Source organism: Pinus tabuliformis, chromosome X (assembly GCF_031772625.1).
Source record: "Pinus tabuliformis cultivar Carrire ecotype Pingquan chromosome X, CPIR1, whole genome shotgun sequence".
In the NCBI taxonomy this organism is placed as follows: domain Eukaryota; kingdom Viridiplantae; phylum Streptophyta; class Pinopsida; order Pinales; family Pinaceae; genus Pinus; species Pinus tabuliformis.
Window position 1 is genome coordinate 1,234,664,266 of NC_142308.1, and position 15,132 is coordinate 1,234,679,397.

Genomic DNA, 15,132 nt, shown 5'->3' on the forward strand with positions numbered 1-15,132 from the left:
CGGTTTTCCTGCATTGGGTTTTTCCGGGGACATTGGTCCAAAAATAACGATGTCACTTGTGTGCTTGTTTTCCTTCAGTTGATGATCTGTAGATGTTGATACTGTACTTGTGTTTATTTTCAGTATTTACATGGTAAACAACTTATTAAGTAATTAAACAAGTAGGAAGAAATAAACCAGATAGTACAAAAAGAATTTCTAATGGGTTAAACTTAGAAATTCCAACATGCCTTTCCTACCTGGCTTGGGGCCCTCTGTTCATGTCAATTCTACAGTCCCGTGCAATATGGCCAAAATTGTGACATTGGAAGCACTACATATCTAGTCTGAATGATGGAGCAAATGGATTGTAGTCTCTATTATTATAAACATATGGAGCTTTGTCTCATCTTCCAGCAAACCTGCCTCTAGGGTTTTGATAGAACCCTCCATAATTACTCCTACAATCTCTGGCTCTATGACCATAGTTGGAACATGCAAAATAGTAACCTGCAAATGTATTGGCATACCTGGGAGCATGGAATGGAGATCTTTTGAAGGTCTTCCGCTTTGGAGAATGCTCAAAGTCCAATTGTTCTTCATTCTTGAATACTTTTATGTACTCTTCATGGGTAGCCTTCCTCAGGCCAATAAAGTTATTGCTAGTTGACTTGTGTAACACTTTGACTTGAGGCTTCTCTTTATCTTTGGCATGAAACTTTTCTTCAACTTTGACTTCTGCGGATTTGAGGTTGGCATCTTGGTTGCTTGAAGATTCGCCTATATAGCCAAGACCAGTTTTGATATAGTGATGCGGATTGGATCATTATATTGTTTCTCATCCATATCGATGCTTTCAGAGTGGAAAGAGTGGAGGAATCAGCGCACGGGACCGTTTTTACCAGCGGGACCCAGTTTGGCAAAAAGAGTCTGAAACCTTCCGAGATCATTTTGAGGCATCAAACGACTTTTTTGGGGGGTAAAACTTAGCATTTCAACACCAAATCTTATCTTGATATTCTACACACAAAGACCTTTCCAACAACATAAGAATCAAGTCGATCAAAGTCCGTATACTAAATTAATGCCACTCAGAAGTTGACCTTCCTATTTTCACAGCCATAATTCGAGAGGATGCCACATCAGCCCCTATTATTCATGGGAAAGGGGCTAGCCACGTGATTATGATTTAAATACTTTAGAAGAGTCTATATTGTAACTTCGGTTAAGAGTTGAGGTAGTCAAACTTAACCACTAGTAGGTTGTCGGGTTGTGTTATCACTAGGCCACTAAGAGGAAAAGGAATTCCATTCTTTCGAGTGTATTTGTTCCGTGGCTGAGCAAAAATAGCCAAGAGGGATAGGAGGTAGAGCACACAGAGAGGATTTGTGCACTGTAGCAGTCCACAGGCCACAAACCATACTTCTTTGTACTCAGCCATATTTCAAGATAGAGAAAGAGAGAGGAGCGGCCACACCTTCCAGCTGGTTTTTTCTCCCAAAAGGGTTTCCCATAGCATATCTTGTGTCAAATGTGTGTGTGATGCTTTTATTTTGTTGTTCTCTATTTTCTACATAATTTTCATTTGTGTGCATCCACTATTAATAGTAAAATCTACAGATCTAGAAATCTAAGAAAACTATAATAGTGTAGAATTTCATATTTTAAATATAATAATATTATTAGATCTGTTGTGATGAACTATCCAGTGTAATATCGACGACTACTTATGGATCATATTGGTACCAAAGTAGGTTTCTTTGGGTATTTTGTGGAGATTTGCAAGGGATCTAGATCGGTGGGGCCAAAAATCGTAGAACCCTAAGCATGGTTGACGAATTTTTGAATGACCCTTGTGATCCTACAAAAGTGAGGTTTTTGTGGTTGGAACAAGTCGCAGATATATATCGCATTGTAAGCCTCCTCATGGCGGCCTTGAGCAATAAGCTTGGGATATTTGGAGAAGATGGGGGTTCAAATGCAGAGGACAAATCAGAAGGGGGATCAGGGGATGAAGAAGAAATGGAGAACCAGCAGAAGAATGAACCCAGAAAAATCAACCTAGTTTGAGTGTTGTGAATCAATCAGAGTTCCTGTTTAAAATGGATGCAAAGGTCGATATCAAGTCATACCACGGCGGAATCAGTGCTTTGAAGCTAAATCACTAGTTGCAGCAACTGGAAGTTTATTTCAGCGTCCATCAAATTGAGGAAGAACAAAATATTTAATTTGCACAGTTGAAAATAGAGGGCCATGCACTAACTTGGTGGGAAAGCCACACGGAGACCTTGAGGTTGGAGAGAGAGTCTCCAGTAACTAAGTGGGAGAACTTCAAAACCCTCATTAAGTCACACTTTTACCCTATTGGGTATGTAGAGGACCAGTCGATCCGATGGCACTACTTCAGGTAGCGAGGGCAAAGTGTGGAAGAGTACACCACAGAGTTCAGAAAGATGGCCATAATGTTGGGTATCTTCCCAAAGAACCCAGATGTACTCAACTATTTGGGGGGTTTTCATTGCCATCTGCCAGAGCAAGTGATGTTGTTCAAGCCCAAATTAGTGGACGAGGCTTGTGTGCAGGCACAGTACCTAAAGAACATAGGCCTAAAGAGAGTGAAATCAAGTGGATCAAAGCAAAAGGAGCAACAAGATGCTTTTAAGGAAGGGAAGAAGAAGCAAAAGGGAGGAAAAGATAAAAAGACACAGTAGCCACCGCACATCAGTGCAAAGATCTCAGCAACCACTGCAACATTGATGTCCATACAAAGGAGAAGTGTTGGAAGTTGCATCTAGAGTTGAACCTGAAGAACAAAAAGAAAGATAATAAAAAGAAGAATTTCATGGCCACTGATTCGAACAACCAAGTTGAAAGCAGCTCGGACGTGGATGAGAAGATCATTTGTACACCAAGTGCAAAAGGAGGTGAATCTGAGTAGCCTTCAGCAACAGGAAGAGAAAGAAATGACCAAACTCTTCCATATAAAGATACAGGTCAAGAAGACCAAGATTGATGCTTTGTTTGACTCAGAATCGTAGGCAAATCTTATTGCAGCAGAGTTGATCAAGAAGTTGGGGCTGGAAGTTTGTGATCATCCAAACCCATATCCACTAGGATGGGTAAATAAGGATGCAGAGCTGAAGGTAATAAAACAGTGCAAAATTAGATTTGCTATCAGTGTTGATTTTATTGATGAAGTAGATCTAGATGTGGTTCCCCTTGATGTATGTGGAGTCATGTTTGGGAGTCCCTACATGTACATGCAAGATGCAATATTCATGTAGAGAGCCAACCAATACCGGCTCGTCAAGGATGGAAAATCGTTCATCATCAACGCACACAAAAGCAAGTCGAAAATTTCACTTGTAAGTGCCAACCAAGCCAAGAAATTGATCAGTTCCAACAAGAAGTATGTTTTATTGTTTTTAAGAGAAAGTCAGTATGTAGAGGAGTCAGTAAGAGGCAAGGCATCCCTGGAGGGGTGTACTAAGAAATAGAAACAGAAACTAGAGGAGTTGTTGCAAGCATACAAGGATGTAATCCGAGAACCTAAAGGGTTACCACCTAGGAGGGAAGTGGAGCACCAGATACAACTATTATCAGACTGCCCATTGCCAAACATTGGGTTGTACAAGCAGTCTATTATAGAAGCAAGTGAGGTGAAGAAACAATTGTAACAACTACTGGAACAGGGTGTCATTCAACCGAGTACATCACCATGTGGGTCACCCATCATCATTGTGCCAAAGAAGGACTTGACTTGGCAGATGTGTATAGATTACAAGGCGTTGAACAAAATTACGCTTAATAATAGATACCCCCTACCCAGGATAGATGATCTATTGTCTCAGTTGCAGCAAACAAATACTTCACCAAGATGGACTTAGAGACTGGATATCACCAAGTTCGAGTCAAAGAAGAAGATACCTAAAAGACTGCCTTCAAAACTAGGAAAGGTTTGTATGAGTGGTTAGTCATTCCATTTGGCCTATGTAATGCACCACATGTGTTTATGAGATTGATGAATGATGTACTGCGCCCTTTCATAGATTGATTTGTTATTGTCTATTTGGATGATATACTGGTATACAACGTTACCTGAGAGTAGCACATCTCGCATTTGACACAGATGTTGGAAACATTAAAGAAGCACCATTTGCTAGCAAATCTCAAGAAGTGTGAGTTTGCATGGCAACCTTTGGTGTATCTCGGGTATGTGATAGGTGGAGGAGAGTTGAAGATAGATCCTGCCAATATGGAGGCCATCATGAAATGGCTTGTTCCTACTAATGTTTTTTGGGTCGGAGTTTCATTGGGGCAACATAGTACCTAAGGAAATTCATAGCCTCAATTTCAGCGATATCAGCACCACTCCATGCCATAACAGCAAGTTAAGAGTTTCTAGTGGGGAAAGGGTCAGCAAAGGGCTTTCGAGGAGCTAAAGAAAAAGATCATTCAAGCACTTGTTCTTGCATTACCAAACTTGCAGAAGCCCTTTGAAGTGGAGACAGATGTGAGTGGGTATGCTATGGGAGCGGTCTTGATATAGGGAGGAAGGTTTGTATGTTACCATTCTGAAGTATTTCATGGGGTAGTTCTTAACTACCCTACCTATGACAAGGAGCTCTATGCCCTGGTGCAAGCTATGAAGAAGTGGAAGCACTATCTGATGGGAAAGGAAATAGTAATCCACACAGATCACCAACCACTACAATACTTGCGGGCCTAGAGTAAGCTACAGTAGACCACGCATTGGGGTTCTTACAACAGTTTCATTTGGTGATCAGGTACAAGAATGGCAGCACAAACAAGTTAGCTGACATGCTTTCCAGGCTACCCACATCAAATATCACAGCTTTGGGGATTCTTATGCACATGGAGCCATTCACCCATGATGCATACAAAGAGGCATATTCAAAGGATGAGGGCTTCAAGGAGGTGTATCAGCAGATGCAGAGTCAGAGTCATGTGCACGATGGCGATAGCACCACTAACTACCATCTCCAGGATGGGTTACTCTATTAAGCTAGATAAGTTGTGTTCCTAAAGGTGAGCGATTGTAGCTGATTAGAGAGGCTCACACCTCCAAGGTTGTTGGGCACTTTGGTGTAGGGAAGACCATGGTCAAATTGCAGAGGTATGTGTATTGGGTATGTGTATTGGCCCAAGATGCAAGAACAGGTAGTTAGGTTCATAAAAGGATGCATTCTTTGTTGTACCAGCAAGCCTAGCAACACGAAACAGGGTCTATATCATCCCTTACCTATACCCACTCATCCTTGGGAAAGTATTTCCATGGACTTTGTGGGAGGTGTACCCAATGTTGTAGGAAGCGCCCCCCCCCCCAGTTCCAAGCCCCGAAGCGCGTCCTGTGCAGATGCGTCTAGGAAGCTTCCCCTCCGCCTGATTTTGCCGCTTCCTGGAATTTTCCGAAGCGTGGCTCCGAAGCGCGATTCCGAACCTCCAAAGCGCGCTTCGTACGGCACTTCGGGCGTACAAAGCGTGGCGCTTCGAAGGGCAAAGCGTACGCTTCCCGTATGATTCCGTACGATTCCCGTGCGTCCACCTTGGGTTAGGGTGAGGAATGAAGGCAAAAAAAATATAAATATAGCAGATGCTCCCTCATGGTAATGTTAAATTCTTAAAGTAAAAGGATGAAAATGAAAAATAAAGGAGAATGTCACTTTTACTTAAATTTTTAACATTACCATGAAATGACTCAGGATGTTTGAGAGTGGTTCCAGCCTCATTGGACTTCATATGGAAAAGATAGAATTTCATATCCTCTTCAAAATTCAGCAAACTTAACAGTTTTCAGGAATTCAGGATCAATGGGATTGTGGCATTTCATTAGATTATATCAAGTATTAAGGTATGCATTAGCATTTAATCAAGAGCACCAAGCCCTATATATACCCTAGTGTTGGTGGTGTTAATTTTTGAACTCCTTTGTCATGCCCTTAGCAAAAAATTACCTTTCAATCAAGTCAAAATCATCGATCAAGCATGTTAAGCTTTTTCTACCATATTTTAAGTCTTGAATTAGGTAGTTTGATCAAAATTGGGCAATGTTGACTAATATCCCTAGACAATCGAGGTAGAGGCAAAGGGTAGACAATCTATATTCTAGATGGTTGATGCATCTAAATGGTTGATGCTTGAATAATTAATCATTAATGTACAATGGATGCTATATCTATCTTGATTTATGCAAAAATATGCATGTTTTCATGTCTTCTACAACTAATTTGGTATTTGGGATGTTTGTTTTGAGTATAAATGCAAAAAATATAAAATATATATATATATAGCAGATGCTTCGCTTCCTAGATTTTTGGAAAATGACGCTTCCGCATCCCCGCTTCCAAAAAACGTCCCCGCTTCATGCAACATTGGGTGTACCAACATCCAGGAAGGAACATGACCATGTGTTTGTGGTATTTGATAGGTTCAACAAGTTGTGTGTTTCAATGCACTGTAAAAATACCATCAACGGGCAAGAAGCAGCAAACTTGTTTTTTGGATAGGTCTAAGTGCTCTTTGGGATACCAAGGAGCATCATTTCAGATAGGGATACAATATTTCTCAGTGCATTCTGGGCTACATTGTGGAAGAGGATGGACACGAAGTTGAAGAGATCTATAGCATTCCATCCACAGACAGATGGGCAGACATAAGTAAACAGAACTTTGGTGCAGCTTCTAAGGGGATACAACCAAAAGCATCCGAAGACCTAGGATGAAAATCTAGTATATATTCAATATTCTTACAATAGAACAGTCCACACTTCTATACGAAAGTCACCATTTGAAACCCGTTTTGGATATTTGTCGCCTTTACCTTTGGATATTGCATATGGGCAGCAAGGAGGAGTGAGGGAATATCTTACAGGAGATACTTTGAAGGTTGAAAAATTTATAGAGAAGATCAGGAAGATCCATCTACAAGTACAAGAGACACTGCAGAAGTCACAGGACAAATATAAGGCCAAGCATAATCAACATAGAACAGAGAGATTGTTCAAGGTGGGAGACAGAGTATGGCTACAATTGAACAAGGAGAGGTTGCAAGGGCTTGGTAAGAAAATCAAGGCTTAAGGTATGGTCCCTTTGAGATATTAGAAAAGGTGGGTGATAATGCCTATCGACTCAGTTTACCACCATATATGTGCATTTACTCAATTGTGAATGTAGAGAATTTGAAACTCTATGAGCCTTCCATGCTAGATCAAGAAGAGGAACATGTCCTACCTTTTGTGGAGGATTTGACACCAGATGCTTAGGCAAATTTGACAGAAGATACAGTTTTGCAGAAGAAGTCCATAACTACAAGACAGGGGCAGCATGATCTTTGGCATATTGGATTGAAAGGACAACTTCCAGGCAAAGCTAAATGGTACACCAGAGAGGTGGAGGAAAAATTTCCTCACCTCGTTCAGTAAAGTTTGGGGACCAAAAGCCTCCTAAAATGGGGAGGTGTGATCTGGATTGGATCATTATATTGTTTTTCATCCATCTCAATGCTTTTAGAGTGGAAAAAGTGGAGGGATCAGTGCACAGGACTGTTTTTACTGGTGGGACCCAGTTCGGCAAAATAGGGTTTGAAACCTTCCGGGAGCATTTTGAGGCATCAAATGATGTTTTTTGGGTGTAAAATTTGTCGCTTAAGTTTTGCACTATTTACTGTTATTTTACACACATAGAGCTTTCTAACAGTGCAAGAATCGCATCACTCGGAGTCTGTATGTGAAAGTTATGCCACTCAGAAGTTAACCTTACTGTTTTCACACCCATAATCCAGGAGGATGTCGGGTCAGCCCCCATTTTTCATGGAAAATGGGCTAGCTATGTGATTATGATGTAAAAGACTCTAGAGAGTCTATATTGTAACTCTGGTTAAGAGTTGAGGTAGTCAAACTTAACCACTAGTAGGCTATCAGGTTGTGTTATAACTGGGCCACTAGGAGAAAAGAGATTTCATTCTTTCGAGCACATTTGTTCCATAACTGAGCAAAAATAGCCAAGAGGGATAGGAGGTAGAGCATGCAGAGAGGATTTGTGCATTGTAGTAACCCATGGGCCACAGGCCATTTTTCTTTATACTCATAGCCATATTTCCAGACAGAGAAAGAGAGCAGAACAGCTTCACCTTCCAGCTGGGTTTTTGTCCCAAAAGGGTTTCCCAAAGCATATCTTGTGTCAAATGTGTCTGTGATAAAACTAAGAAAACTATAATAGTGTAGAATTTCAGAGTTTAAATATAATATTATCAAATCTGTTGTAACAAATTGTCCAATGGAATATCCATGGTTGTTTGCAGACCATATAGGGTGATCTTTGACAGTTGAGAATGTCATCCAAGACCTGCGAGCTTCTCAACCTTTGATTAAGTTTGTCGACTTCCTTTCATAGAGTGACGATTTCTTCTTCTCGTTTCTCACAATCCTCTTCCTTCTTCTTCAATTGGCTTCTTAATACATCTTCGACCTTCTTAGCTTCTTCAAGTTCTCTCTTCAATGATGTGGTCTGCTTCCCAAGCTCTTTATCGTGCTTGTTTCCTCTGTTATACTTTTTTTTGAGCTGGCTTGTTAAAGTACTTTCTCTTTTGTTTGCTTCTTGTAGCATGCCCTTTAGATGATCCACTTATTTTCTTGCTTCATCAAGTTCATGACCCTTTTCCAACATTTGTAGGTTATTAATTTGACTTTCGAGAAATATAGGTTTAGTCGTGACTACGCTAAGTTCATCTTGTGTCTGTTATCACCTGCCGCCTACACCTACCTACAAGTCAGTGAGAAAAGTCTTCACCCCACAAGGTGTGGTTGGTGGCAGGGAACTAAGAGAAGGCGTTGTCACACTAATCTCGAATCTCTCCATTTGAGCTATCTCCTAGGTTAGCTGAGGGGGGTGGTCCCTAATGAAAAGTTGAGTTAAAATATGTGAGTTTCTAGGAAAGTGTTATAATGAAAATGGATTACTTTTAAGGATTTATGATCAAATATGATGTGAGCGACTTGAAATAACAATGCCAATCATTAACATGAAAAAAACCATAAAACCAGTGCCTTATAAGGAATTTGCTCAACAATTTAAAGACATATTTGTTCAAAGTAAATTGAAATGCTCTTAAAAGATAAAGCACAGTAACCCTAAAATGTAAACAAAAATTGTTAGCACAAGATATGTAAAACATGTGAAACATATCTTGCCAAAACCTAAAAATTAGTAACTAACTTGGAAATGTAAAAGAAAGGAAGTGTTAAACCAAGACATCAATATGCAATTAAACTTGAAGCATGAAAAGAAAACACTTGTTTGAAAGGATTACAATACTTGCTTTTGGAATAGACTTTGCATATGAAAACTCAAACCATCGAGAGACAAGTAAAGTAAATGTAATGGAAAGTGCTCTTGGTTAATTTTATTAGTTATCTCTACAACAAGATTACAATTTAACTCTTCAATCCTCAGACCTCACCCTCGCCCAAAGATATGGATCTCACAGTGAGGAGTCAATAGAGGAGTAGAGGATCTCTAAGATGTCTACTTCAACCAACTTATGTTGGAGATAAAATTTTAATGAGGCTTGGAGCCTTCCTATACTAAAATGCCTAGATGAAGTGCAAGTTGTGTTAATTCCCCAAATTAAAGTGATGCTACATGCAAGTGCTTCAAAGAGATTGATTTGCAATGCTTGAAAATGAAATAGTGTTCAATATAAGTTGCAATTATAACCTCAATTGGAGGAATAAATTAGCTTACAAGTGTTGCATGTGTCTCATCAATGAATTAAAATGATACAAGTAATTTGCTTGAAAGTAAAATTTGTTTCAAATAGACAATGACAATAAATTGCTCCAATATTCAAGATAACAATGTAGCATAAAAATGAAGCATGTATTCAAGTGCTCATGAAACAATTTACCAAGGTAAATGGAAATAAATCAAAGTTTGTTAAGAATATAAAATGCTTGCATGTGAAGGATGAATTGCCCAAAGTAAAGTGTAAGCTTGTGGCTCCAAGCAACAATGAGATAGAGAATGCAAAGCTCAAATGAAATTGTAACAAACTTTAACTTAAAAATGAAATGTGATAGTGAGGTTGTGTTAATTTTCAATTAAAGCATGCATGTAAGTGAATGAAGTGTGAAAATTTAAACCATGCAAATGTCAATCCACCCAAGAGAAACCTCCCTCTAAATGGGGAGATAGGATACCATGGGAGAAATCCCAAGCTCCCACAAGCAAATTAGATCTTTTATTAATATTACAATGAGAAGAGGGCCCTTCAAAGTCCTCAACTAAACTTCAAGGAGAGTCTTCACAATAATTGCTTGAAACTTGGACACTAGACCTCATTTCTTGAGACAGTAATGACAAGATTTCACAAAAACTTATGAAAGTGAAACAACATGAAAGCTTCCTCCAAATGCCCACTCCTTAGAGAGGAAAATGGGAAGCCCTCCTGTGAATTCGACCTGGCCAAAATAAGTCTCAAAAGGGCACACAGCATCCTTGGAAATCAAACCCCCAACACTTGCCAAAGGTCCTACAAACACTTATTAGATGTTGTGGGGGTTGCTTTTCAAAATCTGCCATACAGGAGTTAGCAAACAATCCAAACAATGGTTGCAAAATTGTTAGGTATTAGTGGAAAAATTAGCAAGATAAAATGTATATGTACAATTATAATTCACAAAAGGCTAAGCTAAAGAGTGAGAGTAAACTCTCATTCTTTGCTTAGCCATCTTCAAGCTTTTAGATAGCAAATGAAAGAAATGAAGTACAATGTTTTTTTAAAAGAGATTTAAATTTAGAAGTACTCGGCTTGTGTACAAGCTATGTTCCAAAACCCCTACAAAACACTTTGTAAGATAAGACTATGAAGGCTCAAAGAACAAATGAGATCTCTTTTAATAATGTATCAAAAGCAGGTTGGTCTCTCCAAAGACTTCCCCTCACGCTTGATTTTGTGATCCCAACAAGATGTTCCCTCTATAAAAATTCAATCAAGAATTAGTTTCATATAGATTTAGCAATAAACAATGATAAGAAACTCTAGAGATTTATTTAAAACCAACTAGAGCATTTTATAACTAGAGCATACTTCTAAATCAAATTTCAATGCAAGATAGCTCTACATTAACAAATCTACAAGAGAATATGAAAACAAATTAGATCAAAGCATGAGTAAAAGGAATTATACAAATGACCAACAATTCATCACACTCTTAAAGGAGGAATACCTCATGAATGAAACCCCAAAATCTTTATTGATATTTTTGAAAGTGTACAAAGCATCAGCACTTCCACAAGCACAATAACTAGTAACAAGATGATACAAATGAGAGCTCAAGACTCTATTATATAGAACTATGAGAGCCAATCCCAATGTAGAAGTGATTAAACAAGTGGCATGAGGTGACAATCCCAAAGAGAAATTCGAATTTGTTGAATGAAGCTCTAATGCCAAGTGTAAAAATCGAATTCTGGCAAGTGGACATCATTTTCTTCTTCCCTTATGTGCCAAATTCGAATTTTATGATGGAATGACAAGTGTATATGGGTGGTAACCCATGTGGAGACAATTTCCCACAAAAATCTCCACCAAATATTCTCCCAAATCCTCCCAAATGTGCATTAACTTCACAAATTCAAATTTCCAAGTAAGTAGCTTTCTCATTTAATGCCAGAAATTCGATTTTATTTGAGCACATGTCCTTTCCTTGATTAGGGGTCCACATCACCTTGGGACTTCACTTTAACTCCCCCATAATTTTCCACCTCATTTCCACAACATTTAGCATGTGTGGATATTTATTTTTCTCCATTTAATTAATTTCTGGCTTAGTTAATTGTCAGATTTCTCACTAAACTTAAGAAAGTGGATTTTGAGGGTTCAAAACACATTTTTAACCCCTTAAAGTGTGTCATAGTAGAAATTTGACGGTGAGAGGTGCAAATTGCATTACTCATACCCCATACAACTTCTCTAGACATCACTTATTATATTACAAATACAATTTTATTAACAATTTCCGTAGTGCAGAAAATCTAAAAATTAAAAAAATGACTACCTAGACCTAACCAAATTCCACAAAATTTTTTGTGTGATCTCGTATGGTAATATACATCGACTCTAGACACTAAGATGTGTTAGGGGCTCAACGTTCAAACAGTCACCCCGGCTTTGGGGTAAAAAGTGAGTGAAAAAACCAAGAAAATTATCCGCCTCTGAAAAAAAAAGGGATAATTAACCAAATAAAAAAAAAACTCCAAGGTGTACTCATTTTTTAATTGAGTCCCAATATCCTAGGCCTGTTACAAAGTCAAAATTCATCATTACTAGTATCACTTATTACAATTCCCCGCAAGGTGTGGAATCTAGGTACAAGAAAGATGATGAGAAAATAGAAGTAGAGTTTAAAAAACTCTGTTGACTGATGATATCGATGGTACAAGTGTCCTCTAGATCATCCTTGGGCATGGAGTCTTTCATATAATCATCAGGTGCCACTCCAGTGGTCAACAATGTCCATGAACTCTTGGTCATCAGCTCTTCATGTTCCGAATGAAGAATATTATATATAGCTCTCAAACTATTCTTGACTTTTTCCAATTGATCAATTTTTCTTTTGAGGGATTTGACATCTTTTTCAGGCGAAGCATCTTCTTCAACCACCTACTTTCCTTTTGACATCCTCATTAGGCTGCAACTAAATGAACCAACTCTAATTCCAATTGTTGGAAATACTGAGAGGGGGGGTGAATCAGTATTTCCTCTAAATTTTACAATTGATTAGGTTCTTTTAACTCATCAAAACATACATGAAGCATTATCACATCACAGGAACATTGCACAGAATATTTTTCTCAACAAAAGCAAGGCTGGAAGGAAGCAGTTGCTCCCTAAGTCTGAATATGTTTTGCAGACTCATTCTGAAGGGGTCTTCAGTCCCCTATTACATTCTACAGCTTCGACTCATTCACTCTGCCCCTTTTGCTGCAACAAGATCTGATATATATATATATATAGGCTCCCGTACCAGGGATAATGACCTACTTACAACATTTCAAACTCTAACGAAACTCAAATGTTGATAGACACTTCAGATGTACAATGACCCCAGACTTCATCAAACACTGCTGCTAGATGATGTGACCATGAACCATAGCAATATGTACCTCAAAGACCTTCTACATAATGATGCAATACTGTAAACAACTCAAAAACCTTAACTCATGTTACCTTTAACTTATAGTAGACAAACTTGGAGGTGATTTGATGCTTCTGCCTTGGTCTGTAGATTAGATCTCAGATCTTAGTGTTGTTGCCTACAAGATGCCACTCTTGCATTAAGTGATTAGACCTTCTGCAACCCTGAACCAGGTTACTTTCTGAACAGACCTAGAATATTCCAATGCCAGCTACTTAAGTTCAGATATCAAGAATCAAGACCAGATCAAAGGTATATCACTGCCAGTCAATTCAAACCCTTAGACAACTGTCTGCTACAATATTTAAATCTGAGAAAGCTCATTAACCTTACTAATGTAATATGTACTGATGTACTCTGTCAAGTATTTGATAATTGATTACCATAATCTCAGCAGCAGCCTTTAATTGTCACTTTCAGATGCTTCAGTCCTCAAGTTCTGTCTACCAATTTGTCTTCAAGTTCAGTCATGGATTAGGGTTGTAAACTTTCTCAAATAGAGTCACGCTTGTCCCTAGGGACGCCTGGTGCAAAGTGTGTCACAAATATCACTGGAGTAACCTTCAGATGTGTATGACTATAGTTCCTTAATTGTATTGAGAATCACTTCCAAATTCACTAATGTACTATTGATTGTAATAATTTCAGAACTTCAATCAGAGATGCACAGTTGAAAGATTCTTGCTCTAATATAGGCTTGGAGTTGGTCAATGCTTACAGGACTATGTATACAACACTGACCCCATAAAAGGATGCTACAGGTGTGTTCTGACATATGGACCTTTATCTCGACGAGTTTTTCACAAGAGATGCCACAGGTAGATCTTCTGATTGATCTCTTAAATGTCGTTGCCAAAAATTGCTTTTCTAGGGTTGATAAGAAGATGCCATAGAACAGATCCAAGGAGGGCCGGAAAGATTACAAGTTTTGAAAGAGCTTGAATACACTCAAGTTTCTTATTTGGTTAGGGCACTAATTTTCCTTTTGAGGATAATCAAAATGCCAGCACAATAACAGCAAGGATGCTCCAATAAAAGCTTAATAGGCCAATAAGTTCAGTTTCAAATAATATCACGTGAATAGCCTTCATAACAACCTTACCTTATTTTGACACAATTGCTACAGAATGGGTCTACAGAGATCATGTTATATCAGAAAATCCAACATGGGTTGCCTCAGAGAACTCGTACTGGTGCCTAGAGAACAATCCACAGGATAGGGTGGATGGACTATAGAGTATAGCGCTTGTGCTCCAGACTTGTTTCTGTGAATAAAGCTGCAAGTATGCTTCCTGTGGAATTTCTTATGCAAAATCAGATTAGTGCTAGGGTGAGAACTGAACAATTCAACACAAATGCCAGGCCGAAATACTTCAGATGTATGTGGATCTGTGCTTGCTTTAAAACCTTGAAAAATGCTCCAAAATTACCCCAGCCACATTGTCAAAGAAAGGCCGAGTAGACCTCAGAGAACAATGAACCAGTTTCAACAACATTTGGAAGTCTGTTACAGCACTTGAATATTGTTTGAAGACATTCCTTAGATCTGAGCCAAACAAACCTTCTTCCTTGTGATTTTTCTTCCAAAGCAAGGGCCGCAAATATCTCTGGTTAGGGCACAAATTTTCTAGCAACAAAATCTCGGATCTCTACTTTCAACAGTTCTGTATAAGGTTCAAAATTCAAATAGGGTTAAATAGTAGCTTCAAGGGTTGCCCAAATCAGAACAAGTTCTTCAGAGAAACTCGCACTTCTTGAGGTTGAAGATACACAATCATGAATCAGTCTTGGTCTAGCCTTGCATTGAGCTGAGATTGTTCACAAGATTCTTGTCCCATAGATAATCCTTCAAACAAACTGAGGTGCCACAGAATATCAGTTCTGTCTTAATGAATAACCTTCAAGCCCAGCAAGAACCCAAGAGAAATCCACCAAAA

General features: G+C 38.7%; 1 protein-coding gene across 4 annotated transcripts in view; it reads left to right on the forward strand.

Moving 5' to 3' along the window:
- Positions 1–15,132, forward strand: part of LOC149144408 (uncharacterized) — a 431,629-nt gene that overhangs the window by 387,176 nt on the left and 29,321 nt on the right. For 3 of the 4 annotated variants that reach the window (XM_089447736.1, XM_089447734.1, XM_089447733.1), the window contains one exon: positions 13,957–14,013. The exons of the other annotated variant lie outside the window; for it this stretch is intronic. In XM_089447736.1, coding sequence (XP_089303862.1) covers positions 13,957–14,013 — 57 coding nt within the window. The remainder of the gene's footprint in view (positions 1–13,956; positions 14,014–15,132) is intronic. 4 annotated transcript variants of the gene reach the window in all.